The sequence below is a fragment of the Stigmatopora nigra genome, chromosome 9, assembly GCF_051989575.1.
Source record: "Stigmatopora nigra isolate UIUO_SnigA chromosome 9, RoL_Snig_1.1, whole genome shotgun sequence".
In the NCBI taxonomy this organism is placed as follows: domain Eukaryota; kingdom Metazoa; phylum Chordata; class Actinopteri; order Syngnathiformes; family Syngnathidae; genus Stigmatopora; species Stigmatopora nigra.
In genome coordinates, this window is record NC_135516.1 from 5,222,964 (window position 1) to 5,241,547 (window position 18,584).

General features: G+C 38.9%; 3 protein-coding genes across 10 annotated transcripts in view; 2 read left to right on the plus strand and 1 right to left on the minus strand.

Annotated features, from left to right (window-relative positions):
• The first annotated feature begins 151 nt into the window (after positions 1-151).
• On the plus strand, positions 152-5,730 carry LOC144201419 (uncharacterized). 2 transcript variants are annotated; one of them, XM_077724025.1, is made up of 4 exons: positions 152-538; positions 932-1,540; positions 3,258-3,318; positions 3,563-5,730. In XM_077724025.1, the coding sequence occupies exons 1-4, from the start codon at positions 418-420 to the stop codon at positions 3,651-3,653; spliced, it is 882 nt and encodes a 293-aa protein (XP_077580151.1). In that variant the 5' UTR covers positions 152-417; the 3' UTR covers positions 3,654-5,730. The 2 variants fall into 2 exon arrangements, with proteins under 2 accessions (XP_077580151.1, XP_077580150.1); XM_077724024.1 differs by lacking the exons at positions 3,258-3,318; positions 3,563-5,730 and having other exon boundaries at positions 932-2,664.
• Positions 4,771-7,097, minus strand: crema (cAMP responsive element modulator a). Of its 2 annotated transcripts, none has more exons than XM_077724027.1 (3): positions 6,817-7,097; positions 5,997-6,144; positions 4,771-5,926 (listed from the first exon to the last, which is right to left on the minus strand). In XM_077724027.1, exons 1-3 carry the CDS (start codon positions 6,845-6,847, stop codon positions 5,782-5,784), a joined length of 324 nt encoding a protein of 107 aa, XP_077580153.1. In that variant the 5' UTR covers positions 6,848-7,097; the 3' UTR covers positions 4,771-5,781. The 2 variants fall into 2 exon arrangements, with proteins under 2 accessions (XP_077580153.1, XP_077580152.1); XM_077724026.1 differs by having other exon boundaries at positions 5,997-6,153; positions 6,817-7,087.
• A 1,786-nt stretch (positions 7,098-8,883) lies between these two features.
• Positions 8,884-18,584, plus strand: part of LOC144201437 (partitioning defective 3 homolog) — a 105,773-nt gene continuing 96,072 nt past the window's right edge. For 4 of the 6 annotated variants that reach the window (XM_077724055.1, XM_077724057.1, XM_077724059.1 and 1 more), the window contains exon 1: positions 14,536-14,724. In XM_077724055.1, coding sequence (XP_077580181.1) covers positions 14,593-14,724 — 132 coding nt within the window. In that variant the 5' untranslated portion in view covers positions 14,536-14,592. Of the gene's footprint in view, positions 9,295-12,704; positions 12,774-14,535; positions 14,725-18,584 lie in introns of those variants that run through there. The other 2 variants (XM_077724056.1, XM_077724058.1) reach the window with 2 other exon arrangements.

Here is an 18,584-nt window from a genome sequence, read left to right on the forward strand (position 1 = left end):
AGGAAACCAGTGAAAGATCACAGTTGTTGTTTCTTTAACAATAAGAACATTTTCAGAATAAAATTAAATGCCAAGTGAAAGCCGTGGAATAATATATGCACTGATATCACCTCCCCAATAAACCGTCCGTCCCTTCTTGCAGTTATTTTACAGTCGGTGGTCGCGGCACAACTTCCGGTGTACATCTATTTTCATTAGTGCTGTTTCTCTTTGTGGGATAAAATTACTCCTCTTCAGTATTTTGTCAACGGGTTAAAAACTCGACTTAGTCCGACAATTACTACTTTACCAGCCTGTAAGTTCTATCTTTTCGTCTTTTTTACACGCTTTGGTGAGCGTTGAAGCTTCTCTGTCTGGTTAGCTTAGCTAACTACTGCTAACACAGAGACGCACTTGTTAGAGGGAAAAAGCGTGGAAATGTGTGCAAGGCCGACAGCAGGGTACGTGGATGAACTACTTTGTGGAAGAAAAGAGCAGAAAGAGCAACATAGTCGTCACATTCTCGACCTGGTTTACGAGCAGCCGCAAGACAAAACAGGTGTGGGCAGTCCTAAAGCAGTAAGAAAAAACAACAGCAACAGTGGAGCACCAGTGTACATATTTAATATTCTAATGAAACAAACAGAAAGATGAATACCATTTTAAAATATATTAAGCTAATACAAGTACTGTTGTAATCGAAGTGTAGCAAAAAATGTGCAGTGTGACACTCCGTCTTGTTTGGATCCAAAACTGCGCAGACCTTGTTAAAACATGTTTCTTTTTTTTCCCCAAAGCTTCATTTCCATCTGTTAATTGAAGTAAAAAAAACTGAGTCATGGCGCACAATGACCTCATCAATCAAACAATATCCCTCAACATCAAAGTCATGGCATGAAAAAATCTGACTGCAATGCAAATTAATTTATTTTTGTTTTTTTTCCTCCTGCAGACATCAGCGAAAAATATCTGTATGCTGAGATACAAAAATCAGAGTTCTCAAATGTTAAAAAGGAAGAGGTACAGTTCCCAATTGCCAAAGAAGAAGATGAAGCAGAGCCTGTCTATATTAAGGAGAAAGAAGACCCACAGCCGCACAACTTCAAGAAGGAAGAGAATTATAATATCACCTTTATCCCGTTTAAAAATGAAGATTCAGACGAGGGTCCTAGCAAGGATAACAGAGAGGCAGAATCTCCAAGCAGTAGCGCAAGTCATCACGTTGCTACAGAAAGTGACGGAGAGCATTGTAGTCCGTCACAAGCCAACAGTCTTATGGCTCCACTATCAGACAATGAGGATCTGAGATTACACTCTCCTGATGATAGGACATATCCCAAAGAAGACAAATGCTGGAAATGTTCACAGTGTGGGAAAAGATTTAATTTAAAGGGGAATTTGAACATTCATATGAGAATACACACTGGAGAGAAACCATTCGGCTGCTCAATTTGTGGTAAAAGATTTGCCGTAAAGTTAAGTTTGACAATACACACAAGAACACATACTGGAGAAAAAACATTTTCATGCTCAATTTGTGGAAAAAGATTCTATGATGCGGGTACGTTAAGAATTCACACAAGAACACATACTGGAGAAAAACCTTTTGCGTGCACAATTTGCGGGAAAAGCTTCTCTGAAAAGTCAAGTTTAACAACTCACACAAGAACACACACGGGGGAGAAACCTTTTGTCTGCTCAGTTTGTGGTAATAGCTTTTCCGATCGGTCAACTCTAATTATGCACACAAGAACGCACACCGGTGAGAAACCTTTTTCCTGCTCAATTTGTGATAAAAGCTTCTCGATGAAATGTAGTTTAAAAGAACACACAAGAACGCACACTGGAGAAAAACCTTTTGCCTGCTCAATTTGCGGTCAAACGTTCTCCGTAAAGTCAGGTTTGAGGAAACACACCAGGAGACACACGGGTGAAAAACCCTTTGCTTGTTCAGTTTGCAGTCAAATGTTTTCTGTCAAGTCGGGCTTAACAAAACACACAAGAACGCACACTGGAGAGAAACCTTTTGCCTGCTTAGTGTGTGGCCAAAGATTTTCTTTAAAAGGAACTTTAACAACACACGCCCGAAGACACACTGGAGAGAAACCTTTTGTTTGTTCTTTTTGTGGTAATAGCTTTGCTGATAGGTCGAGTTTAACTTTGCATACAAGAACACACACTGGTGAGAAACCTTTTGCCTGTTTAATTTGCGGTCAAAAGTTCTCCCAGAAAGGAACTTTAACAGCTCATACAAAAACGCACACTGGCGAGAAACCTTATTTGTGTTCAGATTGCGGTCAAAGTTTCACTAGAAAGGGAAATTTAACGACACACACGCGAACACACACTGGTGTGAAGCGTTTTGCCTGCTCACTTTGCGGTCAAACATTTGCTGTGAAGTCAAGTTTAACATTGCATACGAGAACACACACTGGAGAGAAACCTTTTGCTTGCTTAATTTGTGGTAAACGATTTTCTGTCAAATCGAATTTAAACATGCACATAAAAATACACACTGAAAAGACAACATTCAATTGAAGATTGTAGGTGGGAACAATTTTGGAGTTCTCTGTTCGTGCTGGTGGGAATAGCGGTGATGATTTTAAGGATTAAACAATGCCCCCACATGTGAAACAGATCTAAAAATACAAATCACATTTTTTTAGAACAATACTACTGGAGAAAATATTGCCCTACAAAATAATTGCCCTACAAAATATGAGTGTTTGCATTTATGGTTGTCAGTCTCTTTGTGCCCTGCGATTGGTTTGCAACCAATTCAGGGTGTACCCCAATCCCCCTCTGACATGTGTTTGCTTGGATTGGCTACAGCACCCCTGCGAACATGCGAAAATAAGCACCTCAGATAATGCATGAATGAAACATTGTATCCATTGGCATGCTAAAAGGTGTTTTTTATCTTGTAAGCCAAAAAAAACGGAAAATGTGTCCCTCCTGGCTTGCCGTCAGGTCAGAACAGCTGCAAACAATCTTTGATTACTTCCTGTTGTGGGTATTTAAGTACCACGCAAACTCCAGTTCTGCTACATTTTGGGATATACAAACCCTTGTTGTTTTGTAAAGTCATTAAAATTTACTGTCATGAGAATAGCCAGTCTTGTTTCCTCCTCTCTTGTTTATAAAGTTTAAAGCCTAAAACTAAACTAAATTAAAATTGGAAATCTTGTTTATAATTTTACCTGATTTAATTGCAAATCTCGCTTTTAATTTCCTCTTTCTTTACCCAAAATATTGTTTTTTTTTGTTCTATTTTCTAGGCAGGCTGGTGGCCAAAGTGGGAATGAATGTTGATTTTGAAACCATCACAAGAAAGAATATGTGAGTATGTGCATTGCTGACATCTGTTGGTCACTAAATGACAGTGAGTGCATTCATCAACGATACATTTCTAAACACAAAACACGTTATAGTAATTGTAAAACCCAGAATTTTTACAAAAAATACCAATATTTGAATTGTATTTGTAGATTTTTTTCTCCATTTTTCCCATTTCCCATTTTTCATTAGTGGTAACGAAATACACAGTAAAAATATCTAGTATTAATTAATAATTATTGAACAGAAATCTTATTGGAATGTGGGAGGAAACAACCAGAGTACCCGGAAAAACCCCACGCAGGCCCGGGGAAACCATGCAAACTCCACACAGTTAGAACTTACCTGGAATCGAACCCACGACACCATAACTATGAGGCCGACAAAATGTCTTTTAAGGATTTTATATTTAATTGAAAAGGGCTTTGTACATTTTTCATGTCTGATATTATACAAATAATACATTCTAAGATTTTATTTATATATATATTTTTTTAATGATTTTGTAGTAGGATCAATACTTACATATGTAATATTATTTTGTAATGGTATGAGAAATAGTTGAGAATTTTTTTTCTAACTTCCTCAATGTTATTGAGCAGGGTTTCAGTTGACATAATACTGATAAGAATGAAAACTATCATTGACATTTTTTTTTTACGTGTGTTTGGACCTGTGTGGAAAATTCCACTCATTTACAGCACCATTAGAATGTTTGATGAAGTCAATAACATTAAGAATGCCATATTCTAAAAGTAAAACAGCAAGGACACTATTTCTAAATGTAATTTGATTACATTCTAACAATAAATGCACCTTCTGTTTCGGCTTCATTAACCGTACTGCAAAGTGCAGTATGAGAGAGCAAAATTGTTATTTCCTGCGTCATCTGTTCCGAGCTTGGTTGCCCTGGAAACCTACTCAGGAGCGTCCTTGGTGAGGCTACAAATATTGGATTGGATAACTTTATTCATCCCGTATTCGGAAAATTTCGTTCTTACAGTAAGTAGCAAGAAGGTGAGGGTGCAGAAATAGGAAAGGCATTTTAGACATAAATAGATAAGTATTAAGTTAATAAATAAATACACGAATAATTATATAAATAACCGTGTTCCTGATTAAAAAAAAATAAAAATAAATAAATAAAAAATAAATATATATCAATAATCATAATCCATCTGCACACATTTTTAAGGAAAAAAATATGACCAATAAACAGGCAATAATTTTTTGGCAATAATTTTTTTTCTGTTTCAGGTTTCCTAAAACATGTTGGCATTATTGAGGACACTACATTTTTTTAGGCGTATGTTAAATAGATGATACCAAACTGACTTGTGACCAGTCCATTGATCACTACCCACTCTTAAATTGACTAACAATAGATCCTTCTTTCACACTTTGGGGCTTTTATATTGACATCATTGCCATCTTACACACAAAAGCTCAAAGTAATGCCTTTTAACCACAAAAATACTTTATTTACATCACAATGAAACAAAAGAAAAGCAGAAAAAGACAATTAGGGCTCATGTTTTGAAGAGTCATTCAAAAGAGAACAAAAAAAAAAAAGATCAACTGACTGCTTTTTGGCTGATTGTGCTTTGAAGGATTAATTTAGCAACTAAAAAAAAACATTATGTAACAAGTGAAATTTAAAATCTTGAATATAAGACGCCAAAAAAGCGAAAATGAATGGATCTCCTAATGTTGAAGACAGACTGGTTTTGATAGAATTGTGCTTATAAGAGAGCAGTTAGGGACAGCTGAGCCCAAATAGAAAAAAAAAAAATATAAAAAATAATACTCCTGTGTGGATTATTCATTAAGGTACATTTGGAACAATTTGATTAAAAAAAAGAACTAATAAAGAAACAATGACTTCAATGGCAGGAGTACAGCATTTATGTTGACATCTTAGCTTGGCCAATGCTAATGCTAGCGCAGCGTGTTGCAGGGTTTCATACACAAAAAAAACGACACTTTGTGACAAAACAGACCATCTTGGTTAGCATTTAGCAGGAATAAGCTTAGCATCTTTAGCGCTGCTGTTTCCATTGCAACCCCTGGTTTTTAAATCATACACCGCCATTGATAACAATAGTTATCCAATTGATTTTAAATCTGCAGGTCGAAATGGATTGGACATTAATTGCTGTCAATGTTAGCCAATGAGCTTTTTAATGTTGTTGTTAAGTAAGAATATTATTGATGACTTCTGGACCTTATCAAAACCGATAAAAGCCCCCCAACTTCTAATTCATAGGTCAGGAAAATAAGTCATGCAGATAATGTACGTTACTTCGACTAAAAAAACGTCAGGAATGAAACCCAACATGCCACAAGCGTGTTTTTTTTTCTTTCAAATCCTTGGATTGGAGTCCAAACCAGAACGGGCATTGCTGGGACATAGATTGGGGGGGGGTCTGTCTGGGGTGGAGAAAGGAGGACGGGTATTGCTCGGTCTTAATCCCCCTTGTGGCAATAAATGTCTTTGAGGGCTTTGAGCTCCTCGATCAATGTTTTGTTTTGGTTTTCCAGCACGGCAACGCGGTGTTCCAGACATTTGACGTATTCCTTCTTTTTCCGTCGGCATTCTCGTGCAGCCTCCCTGAAAAAAAGTCAATGATTAGAGGTGGATAGTTGTTACACGCAAGTTACATCTCGACTTGCTCTTCTACCTGTTCTTCATTAGCCGGACCTCCCTCTTGCGAGTGACTTCCTCAGTGTGGTGAGGCAGGGGGCTGTGCGTGGGACCCGGGGATGCCGCTGCCATCACGATGCTCAGGCCTGAGGTGGGTGAGCGCAACTGGCAGGCAGGGATGTCACCTGTGGCCGCTAAGGGAAGGCGGACACATTATTACCACCATCAAATTATAGTCAACTTTATGACTTATTCCCTACTTTCTAATCACTAATGACTTTTAAATACACTTATTTTGGAATGGAATTGGTTATAATGAATTTTAAATGCACTTATTTTGGAATGGAATTGGTTAAAATTGAATATATAACTCAAAAGGTACGCTTTGGAATGAATGATGACTCAGCCTAACCCACTCATGCAGAGGGTCGTGATTACGTCACTACATGCGTCTTTCAGTCCACCCTCCTTCTGTTCCAGGAAGCCACGATGACGTCAAAGCAGCATTTTTTTCAGCCAATCCCCGCCCCCTGGCTTCCTTGAAGATCAGTTTGCCTAACAACAACGTGTTGCTCGCTAGCAGACGGGCCAACTAACTTTTTTCACCACACGTTAACACAACAATAGCACGTGGCTCACACAACACGTTGAATAACTCTTTAAATATGAATGAATAGGTTAAAATTAACGGTGTTATAATTCAGTTGGAACCGACGCATTTGGACTTGTTGCTCAGTGGTTCAAATACGCATGCGCAAGCGAGCCTGAGCAGGAGGACGACGACGAAGAGGAAGCAACTTTAAAGACAATGTTAATAAAGCAAAAAAGGGACAAAGTGACATGGCCAAAAACTTTACCTGACTCGGTCTCATCCCCGGTAACGGCCATTGTTGTTCCCCAGTAAGCCAGAACCGAAAAAAAGAAAGGAAACAAAAAAGAAAGCGCTTCCACGGTCTCGTTGGCCGGCTAAAATCTCAAAGGCGCGCCGCTCTCGCTTCTCTGGCGGTTTTGCGTCGTCTCTGGCGGTTCGTCAACTTCGCTGCCGGATTACAATTACCGACATTGACGTCATTGTGACGTCACCGGCGCTCGCCGAAGTCAGTGTGGACGCGCTGGGTTTGGAGCGCCTCCTCTTCCAGAGGAACAAAATGTCAAGGAGGGAGGGGTGGTCGTGCTTATTTTTAGAAGCAGTGACGCAACTGGAAGGAACCGACAAACAAGACGACATTCTGATTGGCTGCTACCACAGAAGGGGGCGGGACCACAAAATATGACTTATAGGTCAAGTTAGGAAGACTAAGCGTGTTGAATTGTGATTCAAATCCCTAAAACAATACACTCAAATCCTAACTCCAAACACTAACTTTTCTTTCAAACGCTGTCAATCTCTCAAAACATTTTTGATTAACTCGAAATATTAACTTTACCCTTAAATCCTGAATTGGAACCCACATTTTGATTTCATGATTTTCTGAACTGCTATCCTCACTAGGGTCGTGGGGGTGCTGGAGCCTATACCAGCTTACTTTGGGCCAGAGGCAGAGGACACCCTGATTTGGTGGCCAGCCAATTTCAGGGCAGAAAAGAGACAAACACGCTCACACTCATATTATAGAGGCAATTTAGAGTCCAATCATCTTACCATGCATGTCTTTGGAATGTGGGAGTACCCAGAGAAAATGGATCAAAAGAAGTGTCCAACATTATACAGTAAAGTGGCCTGAAGTACAGTATAGTTATTTGGGAACAATTCTAAATAGTAATCAACGCATAAAAAGTAATATTATCAGCGTGTTGTCATCTTTTGTGCAACTTTTGATAATCACTTTTGCATGTCTTCCATTTTTTTAAGTAAAACCCTCACTTGACAACCTGGATGTGTTTAAGCGTAACAAAATTATTTTTTAACGTTTTGGATTCAGTATAGTCATCGTGCGAAACCGTTTTAGGAGGTCGGTGGTCCATTGCGGTCTAGCAATTAAATGAAGAGACGTTTCCATAGCAACAAGCGAACACAGAAGTTGTTATGCATTTGCATTACTTTAGAGGGCGCTGCCCAATCAAAAGAAAATTGTTCCACTGGAATTTTTTTTATTGCTATTCACCATTTTGTCAACTTTAGAAATAATTTTTGTTCAGTTAGCCTGTTTGGAAAAATGGCAACGTTAACATACAGATAAAACAGAAAGACTGCTAAATGCTTCTTTATTTAACCACTTTAAAAAAGATGTTATTAAATAAACAATACACTGTACTATTGTATTTCAAAGTTTATAAATATCATCTCTTCATGTATTGCATTTAAATATAAGCAGCGCTGATAGTAAAAGAACACAGAAACAACACTTCTGACCCAGATCGTTGTTTATATTTTTACCACAATATTATGAGAGCGACTTGACATTTTAGCGAGGGCCATGTTTCCGCATAAATAATATAAAAAAGCAAAGGAATGCGTTGAAAATCCCGAAAGATGACAATATTTGGTACAAAAAAAGGTTTAGTATCATTTTTTGAAGAGTTCTTATCTGTATTTGTCTGTCTGGAACACAGTTTAAATATATGTATACTAGTACTTTGCCTTTCACTGAAGTCTGCTGGGATAGACACCAGCACCCTACGACCCTGACAGGATAGGAATTGTTGAAAATTAATGAATGTTTGGGAATAAAAATGGGAAGACAATTTCAAATAATATTAATATCTTCTTTAGAATGTGCCTGTTTTTTTGTCAAGAAAGATATTTACAGTGGCTTTGAAATTATGGGGTTTTGTTGTATTGATGATCGATGATCTCATTTGATTTGGCAAAAAATAGTCATATTTTTTTCGTGTATACTACAATTTATTTCATTAATAAGGTGAATTTTACAAGTAGGCAATTGTCCGAGCTGGTCTGAACGCCTCATTCCGCGTGCACGCGCTGGGAAGCGTCGTGAACGAGCTCGGGAAGCAAAGGAAAAAGAGTAGGAGGAGGATAGACATAACGAGCTCCACAAAACAGGTGGTCCGAAAAGAGAGCGAGAGAGGAAGACAAGCTCATAGCAAACAATCATGTCGTCTGGCGGCGGGGGAGACAAATCGACACTTTAAAAGTCGGAGATCGAACGGATCCGAGACCCCCATTTTGATCCCCATTGCCCCATGCAGCTCGTGGACTTATTCCGACTCTTCTCGCCGGGCTCGGGAGCTTCGAGCGGGTGTGGAAGGACACCATGAAAGTGACGGTGTGCTTTGGACGCACGCGCGTGGTCGTGCCGTGCGGGGATGGTAACATTCACGTGCACGCGCTCGTAAAACAAGCCGTCATGAGGTACAAAAAGGCCATCGCCAAGGTAACTACAGTCGTCTTCTTGTTTTTAGCATTTTAGCACGCCTGGCTAACTAGCCGACTTGTTGCTGCTAGCTTTGGGGACGCCAAGTGAGGGGGGCGGGGGACGGTTGGTCGTGCGCGTGCGCGTGTGCACGCCACATGGCAAATTTACAACAATTCGCCAAGTTTCCATTGTGCTGGCTCCTTGTGTTTCCCTTAGTTGGTCATGTTCCAAATTACAAGTTTTAAAAAGACAAAAAAGGCGAGTTAGACTATAGGATTGTGATTTTGGGGTCACTTGGGAAAAGTGGGGAATCTTGCCATTGCTATTTCCTTTCCTAAATACTTGGAATCAATGTTTGGAGAGTGCTTTCTAAATGTGTCTCTAAGTTTCTTTTAACTTAGTTTTTTAGTTGTGTAGTTGTGGAAGAAACACCGACTCTTAAATGGATTTAAATGCTTCTGACCATGTTTTTTCCCCATTTTAGATGCCTTTAACAGAACTGTTATAATGAATTGGGCATCTGCCACTGTCAATGGTATCAATCAATAAACTCATTGAGTGATTTGAGGAACTTTAAAATGAGGGAGAAGCTACCAGTAGATCATAGTTACCTATCATGTTGAGTGTAAACACTTTGTTGGTCATATTTTAAGTCATCTTAGAATATTGACTCACCAGTTCCTAATTACAAGATTGCTTCGATGACCTCAGAAATAATTATTTGTTTTCATCAAACAGAAAGTTGTTAAATAGTGACTTCACTAGAGTAAAAAAGTTTTATTTACTTAAGATAATCATTTTGTATCATTCAGTTAATGTTACTCATATAATCTCAAAAGGCTTTTTAACTTGATATGATTAAAGTAATGGTAGGTATATTGAATGAGAGAATCCCCTTGAAACTGATTACAACGTAGAGTGTTTATTTTTTAAACATATTACAACTCACTAAGGAACATCTTCTATGCTTATTACATGTATTTTGACAGCAGACTACTTAGGTTTCCAGGGCTTGATATTTAATTTGAAAGGTGTGCACGTGTTATTAAATCAAACTTGTGTGGTCGTGTTTTTCTCGCTTCAGGCCACGCTTTCCTCACTCGGCCGAACTGACGCCCTGTCTGCGGGGGGTGTGGCTGTTTGACAGGAAGTGAAGGCTGTCACTATATTGCTGTTTATATTCTTTTTACATTAGTGGCTCACTAAGTATATAAAGAACTAGTTTACTTGACGCACCCCTTTCAAGACTTTTGAAAGCATATTCATCTGGGTTTTCATTGTCGAATGTTGCCAAAACTGTGATAATATTGAATAAAGCAAAAAAAAAATAGGGAAAGCATACCACTGTGGCATCAATAGACTTCTGTGGGTACGAGGCAACCAAAAAAGCTTTGTCCGTTTTTGATCGCAGATGGCTTTAAAAAGGGACTGACCCTTTTTGGTTGATTGATATTGTACTTTGATTGCGAGTCAACTATTTGGAAATTGATGCAGAATGGATATTTTGAAGTAAAAAATTTAAAAAATGAGGTGGTGACTGTTTTTCTCCCCATTTTTTTCTGATTAGGCAAGGCACTACACAATTGTTTCAATGGGCATGTTGCCAGCTTATGATTTAAAGTCATCTGCTATCAACACGAGCTCACCTGACGTTGACCTTAATGAAGATAAGTGTTGTGGTGATTTATAAACGGATTAGGTGATTAATTAACCTGTCGTTCAATTGAATTAAATTGAAAAGTTTCATCAAATTCCACCAGACGTGTTCAGACATTTTGCATCAATATGTCATATCAGATCATCTTGTGACTATGTGGGTATTGTTACATTTTCTTCTCTCTTATCCAGAGGAAACTTGCAAATGGGCTATTGCAGAGCACAATTGATTATTTTGCTCAATAAAAAATGAATTTGTTTTCATTCATTAGGCACTTTGATTTCTTCTAGGAAAATGTAAACTTGACTATATAATGTGATTTGTTTTTTCTATATATGCAGACTAGAAACAAAAGGTACTTATATTATTGATTTGCATGATGTGATTTCATGGTTGGGTTCAATGAGCAATATTAACCTCATAGTACTTATATATCCACTTCAGAATAACAGACTACATTACTTAAGTGAGCTCAGGGTGGGTTCTCTTGCTTTGCTGTTTATGTGTAGCAGCTTGTACTGTAACTTCCTCTGTCATTACAGAGGAATGCTTCCTGGATAAAATGGAAAAGTAGCGCGCTTGCTTTGACATCCAGAAAAGTCCTCTCATACCTGAACAATGAGACTGCCAAGAGGGAAAAAAATGTGTGAATTCCTGCTAGTATATAATATGACGGCATCCTGATGGAAAACTGCTTGGAAACTTCACCACAGTTGTCGCTCGGGAGGACTGAAGCCGCAAGGCCGCGGTGGGGTATCACATGTCGGGATGGTTCATTTGACTTTTACCACACAAACGTCTGGTCTATCGTGGGCTTGACAATTAAAAATGAGGACATAGCTTGTCATTTGGTGTGTCTTTAATCCTAGTTTACTGAATTTTGACAGAAAATTGCAGGAGACCTTGTGGGCAAGTGGTTAGCACGTTGGCCACACAGTTCTAAGATGGAGGGTTTAATGTGAGGGAGGTTTCAACTTTCATATCTGGAGTTTGCATGTGGATCTCTGGCTTGTGTGGGTTTTATCCAGGTACTTTGGTTTTCTCCTCAAGATTGGCTGGCCATTATTGAAGGGTGTACAGTGTACACCATCTGCTTGTAGTTTTATTTTTTTTTTTTAAATACGTTTTTTATTTAACTTGTTCTACAATGTCTTCTGTGTCTGTACATGCTACTGTCTTGCAACTGCAACCAATGGAATTTCCAAAGTACGGGATAAAATGAAGTTCTAATCTAATCTAGTTGACTGGACCAACCCCTGCAACCCTCGTGAGAAAAGGCAGTATGGATAACGATAATGAATTAATGAATTGTAGGAGCAAAACTTGGACCACAAATACTTAATTGCAAATCCAAAGTCCCCTGGTCTGTCCAGGTGGCCGTGGCAACAATTTGCAGGTGAGGAGAAGAAACCAAAATGAGCTGAACATGTGTGTGCCTTCGTTTTCATTAATTGGGTCACTTCATTTTCTTGCCTTGTGTGTTGATTCTCTCACTAACTACCAGTCAGAACTGTCAATTGTCAGTGATTGGATTGGGTTGGATAACTTTATCCAATCCAATCACTGACACTTGGCTGTATTGACGTAGATGGAAATTATTACCGTTTTTCAAACTGTACCATTTCTATAAAATTCTCAAAGCAGTGGTGCCAATACTCTGCCCTGTTGTTCTTGGTAAATGAAAAGTGCTCTGGTGCCACAAATCCAGCCTCAAGAATGAGCCACGTTAACCGTGTGGAGATCATTTAGAGACCCAGATGACAACACTTGAAGGCAATTGCAAATTATGCTCAGCAAATTTGATTATTACTCTGCTTTGGCTTGGAAGAGGAAACGTCTGGTAAGTGGAGCAGATGCAGTAAAGAGAGACTAGTTTGTGATAAGAGAGCTACAATTGTTTTGTCAAGAGTGTTGATGACCTTTTTAATGGGTTATTCTTTTGAAGTTTTGGAGTTCTTTTTTACTCATTGTTTTGTTGCTAGGCTTGTGTTACTTAATGCTTTTGAGGACTGAGAAAATGTGGGAACATTCTATGATGAATATGGTGTTAAATGTTTAACTGTCACTATCGTAGAAAAGTTAACCCTAAAGACCATTGGTATTTTGTACAATACATTTAATGGAGTCTCATGTTAAGTCAGTTTTGTAAGAGGTGTCATACGATCCTACCTGGAATGATGCTGCTTATGTTGGTACTATTCTGTTGATAAGAGCCTACTCCTGATTTAGTCATCCGCTTTGATGGCATTCCGGTTCATTTGCTTGTCTCCAGCCAGAGGTCGCAGCTTCCATAACCGGCACAATGCAGGATTAAGAGCTTCCCCGATGATCCTGGTGACGCTGACTCTGCTCGGGAGTTCAAAACGCACCTTTAAAAAATACATCCTGACCAAGGCGGAGAACTTGAACTAGAACAAAAGTAATCCTTTTTGCATTTGACTCAATGGGGTTTGTTCCCAAACCTTTTGAAGTTTTGTTCCAGATAAACCTGAAGCTTAAGCAATCTTTTAAATGTACAGCTTCATATTGGATAAAACATTTTAGGATTTTTGAGTATGACATATCTAGAACTTCTTGCCATCTTGTTCTTTGACCTATGCCTTTAAAGGTTTCACCTATAAAAAGCACAGGACACATTTGGTGAATATCTGGTCACTGTAAGGGTGCTCACCCAAACAAAAGGACGTACATTAAATGTACGTCAATTTGAAACTAATAGAGCTCTATTAAGACAGAACAGGTTCGCCATCAAATCCCTGACATTTTTCATTGCTCTTCCATGTCAACCACACGTACTCTTGTACTGTCTCCTTTTGTTAATCACATTCCTTGAGGGTGGTGCATTGCCTCACCCGCGTTTTATGTATCAATGCCAAAGGCTAAACGGCTGTATAGCATGAGGGAAGCATGACCTGAGATGAACCATATTGCAAAATGACAATTATATTTTAAGGACGTTTTCAGTGCCAGTTTAAAATGACAACGGTGCAACTGCTAACATTATTAAATTGACTTCAACTTAGCTTCTGGGTGATGATTACTGTGAAAATCTGCCACTGTTACTTTGCTGCACAATATTTTGTCATAAAAGCCCCCATATTTTGAAACGCAGACAGAATCTGTGTGGTATGTTGAATTGCATGAGCAGTTGATTGATCCTTGAGATTATTTTGTCTGCTTGTGTTAAGACAGACATGTCCAGTCAATTTCATGTCTATCGAACTGATGTTGGGGGCTGAATTGTTCTTAAATATCCAGTGGAGACTACTGTACTATGTAATTGACATTAATTGGATGCTTTCCCTTATTGTTTAATTGCATCTATTGGCTCTTGAGGAGGAAGGAGCAGGTATGAGATAACTAAGCAATGAAGTTGAGGTATATTGCGCCCTCGGGCCAATCATCACCAGGCTGTCAAAGGAAGTACTGTGCTCTAAATTTAGCTCATAAAGCCTCATCATCCTAAGTAGAGACGGTCATCATTAATCTACGTTCATAAATCAACCCCCAACCCACCGCCATCGCTTCCAATGCGTGTGTCCTTTTAACTGATACATGTGAGGTTACCATGGGGACCAATCGTTGTCTTTTTGGATTCTTTGTCACTGAACCGACGCATTTATCTTGTGGCTGCCAGCAATTAGCAATAGAAGCCTAAAATGGTCACTTGCACTTTATGGCGCAACAAGCCTGACCAACTAAAGCATTGGATTTTGATCCTCTGTGACTGTTGTCATCTGTTAATGCAATTTCTCAAGAAACAGCTTTTAGTGATGAGTTATACCAGAGAGGTATGTAAAGAGAGAATACTATATCTACTTTATATATCAACTAGGATAACATAACTAAGCCCTTTTTTTAAATTTAAGATTAGCATACACAGAATGTTAACATGATGATATTACCAATCCCAGTCCAATTGATAAAGGTAATATCACAATGCCATTTTGGACTTTTTTTGTTTTTTGGCTTGGTTGCCATGCAGCTGCATGTTGCGTCACAATACCGTGACAAAGAGTGACCAAAATGCCACAAGACTAGCACTGCATTTATTTATTTATTTTTCATTCAGTATTTTGGGAACAAGAGGATTATTTGCTAGTGCCTGGGAACATTTGGTGAACCTAGCAGCAGTGTTGGATTATTTTGGGGAAAAGATTCCAAGCACTGCATTTGTCGTCATACGACCGCTCGCTATCAGCTTACGGTGACAAACGGGAGGAAATAATGCACACTTTTTATTGTGCCTTATTGTGATCTAGCAACATATTTGTATTAACTTGTATGGAATTGCATAACTAATGAGGTGCTCAGAGATGCTATGTACCGTATATTCATGACTATAAGGCGCTCCCTCAATGAATGACATTTTTTTCTATATATAAGGCGTACTGGATTATAAGGCGCCCTGTCTATTTTGGAGAAAAATTTAAGACTTAAGTGCGCCTTATAGTCGTGAAAATACAGTACGTTTTTTAAATTTTTTTTTTTAGGATTTTTTGTTTTTATTCTGCGTGGAGGCCACTATTTGTTGAAGTACTATTGTTTATTCAATTTATCTTTTTGCATTTATCAGTGTCAGTACAGATTTTGTTGTTTTCCAGCCTTATTCTATTTCAAACTTGACTGTAGAAGCTAAATACCGTATTTTCCATATACAAGGCGCATCACATTATAAGGCGCATCACATTATAAGGCGCATCACATTATAAGGCGCATCACATTATAAGGCGCATCACATTATAAGGCGCATCACATTATAAGGCGCATCGCATTATAAGGCGCACCCTGAATGAATGGCACTTTTTTTCCATATATAAGGCGCACTGGATTATAGGGCGCCCTGTCTATTTTGGAGAAAATTTAAGACTTTTAGGTGCGCCTTATAGTCGTGAAAATACGGTATACAAATTGGCAGACATGCTTGTCCAGACAAAACCAGAGGAAACGTGTCAATGCAAGTGTAGCAGGATGTTGATGTGGAAATGCTTTCCACTCTGAAATGAAAATGTGAAGATAATCGTGAATATATACTATAAACCATAGTTGTGCTAAAAATGATAAGTAATACTTAAGAATAGGAAATTCCATTCTGTGACATAAGGTTCACTTCTGTTTTCAAGTTAGGATAGACACTTGAGTCAACACCAGTCAAATAAACACAATCCATTCTTTGGCGCAAAGACTGTAACAACATGCCGTTAAAAAACTTCTGCGAAAACTTTCCGGATGCATTGTATTTCTACACGGCATGTGCAATTTCATTATGGCTCCCGCACTTCTGGCTACATGCAATCTGCATTGGGTTGCCTTGATTGACGGCCGCTTTAACAGAGCGCATCTACACGCTCTAGTTCTGCGTGCTCTACTTCTAGTAGACCCGTTAGAACAGCAGCATTCTTCTGTGTAAACTGAATGGGGCAAAGCAGGTCAGAAGGAAGCATTTGTCAGAGCAGGATTTTTCTGACACAACTGCATCCAAACCCTGGAGCTACAAAACACATAAATAGGACAATTTGGTCATAGGATCAACTTTTGGTGTTTCGAGAAAAGGCAGGCGGGGGGCGTTGGTGTCCTCGTTCGCAACATGTGCCGACCGGTCGGAATGTAAAAGTCAACAGCTGGGAAGGCCCCAAGAGACAAAAGCAATAGACTTGAGTCAGTTATATTTTCCAAACTGGAATGAAAATCTTAGCTGTAACCACTCCAGTTATAATCTTGCATTATGATTGTTTTAATTTTTCAAATCCAGATCGGTCCACCTGTGTGGAGTTTGCATGTTCTCGCCAGGCCAGCGTGGGTTTTCTCCAGGGTTTTCTCCCACATTACAAAAGACACTTATGGTAGGCTGATTGGACACTCTCTATATTGCCCCTAAGTATGTGTGTGAGCATGAATGGTGGTTTGTCTCCTTGTGCCCTGCGATTGGCTGGCCACCAATTCAGGGTGTCTCCCGCCTCTGGCCCAAAGTCAGCTGGGATAGGCTCCAAAAAAACCCAGTTTTTCATGTCCGATAAGAGAACAATCTCGGAACTTTAAAGCCGGAATCCCCACATGGGATGTCACGTGAGATAATGTCGCCACCGAATGTTTCCTGTTGAATTATGGATGGTTGTTCTGTTTGCCCCCCTTGAAAAGCATCCTCCCATCCCATTTGTTATTTATCAATTGGGGAAGAACAATTCTGCACAAAAGCTTTTATTTTTTTAAATAAACAGAATAAATAGGGACTAATCTCTTGTTTGTGCCCATATGTCAAGTTGACTATTTTTAGAATCAGGACTGTGGAGCGTCCGCCTGGCATGGTACGATACAAGGATTTCTCTCAATAGCGCCATTGTTTAAGGCCATTGAGCCTTTCTCAGGTTTTCTTCTCTTCCACCCCCCCTCCCTCCAACTCCTTCTCTGTTCAGTTTTTTTTTCAATAAGTAGATCTGTTGAAATATTTGAGGATTTCTTAGCAGGAGGATTTATTGAAAGTCAAAAATTTGGTGTAAAGGGCTTCACATTTCACCAGATGGAGCGCTTTCATGTTCAAAATGTTTTTGTTCTTGCTGTCTTGGCTATTACTATGAAAGGTACCAGGTGGCCCGGCTCGCTGTTCTGAGATTGACGGTTTGGTAGGTTTTCTCCAGATATAAAAGTATATAGTTGTGTTATGTGTTGTTTGTGAAATATTTTTAGTATGAAAAGCACTTGATGGCTGGCATCCACCAATGGTGAAATGATAACACAATGTTTTGATAATTTAGCATCACTATTATTGAAGGGATTTAAATACACAACTTCCGTATATAGTTTTTATATAATATTGTTAACAGTGTGCTCAGGTGCTGTTCTTTTACATGTTGTTTTTGTGCCATTGTGATCCGTTCACTCGATTAAGAATCGGCGCGGATCATTTTCAGGTTATCTTTATGGGCAAAAATAATTTTTAAAGTTCTTCATTTAAAGGTCACAAATTGATCAGTTTAATAGATGCTTAAAGAGATTCCTCATTTATTGGGTTGATTGCAAAACTAATTTTGTTGTTCAATTTTAATGCAAACATAGTTTACAAGAGGAGCATTTTGGCTGATTCGAGTGACCGGAGGACTGTGGTTTGATCATAAACACAAGGCAACAGTGCTTATTATTGTTGTCATTAGGACTCAGAGCTAGTAATTGACCATAAGGCTGTCAGGATGGTGGACTGAAGGACCACTGAAAAACGCCCATAATGGCAATACTGTGGTGGCTCGTGGGGATGCTTGTGTCCTTCCTCGTGTTTAGTTTAACTCTCTAATTTACTAAGAGTGTTGGAGATAAACTGAAGGTTTCAATGGAGGGCATGCTTGGAATATATTCATTTAAATTGAGGACTGACTCCCTGTCTTTTTGCAAACAAAGGTTTACCAAGGGGTATTCTTACAGTTGAAACCATCAGAATATGTATTTGGCCTTATTGCTGGATAAAAATCAAGCTTCAATATGTAGTTATAATTTTTTTTAATTATTGCAAGCAACTTTCCTTATTTGATTTAGCTACAGTAAGAATATTTCGAAGACATTTGTACTGTTGTGGTGACTTATGCCCGAGTCATGTGGGCTCCTACACATACATGCCTGCTTATGAACACACACACCCCTGCTCTTACTGGTGGTATTTACA

Coding starts and splice junctions, on each gene's coding strand:
- crema (XM_077724026.1), bottom strand. CDS start 6,847: ATGGCCGTTACCGGGGATGAGACCGAGTCAG. Junction 6,154..6,816: donor CGGGGATGAGACCGAGTCAG/GTAAAGTTTTTG, acceptor GCCTTCCCTTAG/CGGCCACAGGTGACATCCCT. Junction 5,927..5,996: donor GTCCGGCTAATGAAGAACAG/GTAGAAGAGCAA, acceptor ACTTTTTTTCAG/GGAGGCTGCACGAGAATGCC.
- LOC144201419 (XM_077724024.1), top strand. CDS start 418: ATGTGTGCAAGGCCGACAGCAGGGTACGTGGATGAACTACTTTGTGGA. Junction 539..931: donor GCAGCCGCAAGACAAAACAG/GTGTGGGCAGTC, acceptor TTCCTCCTGCAG/ACATCAGCGAAAAATATCTG.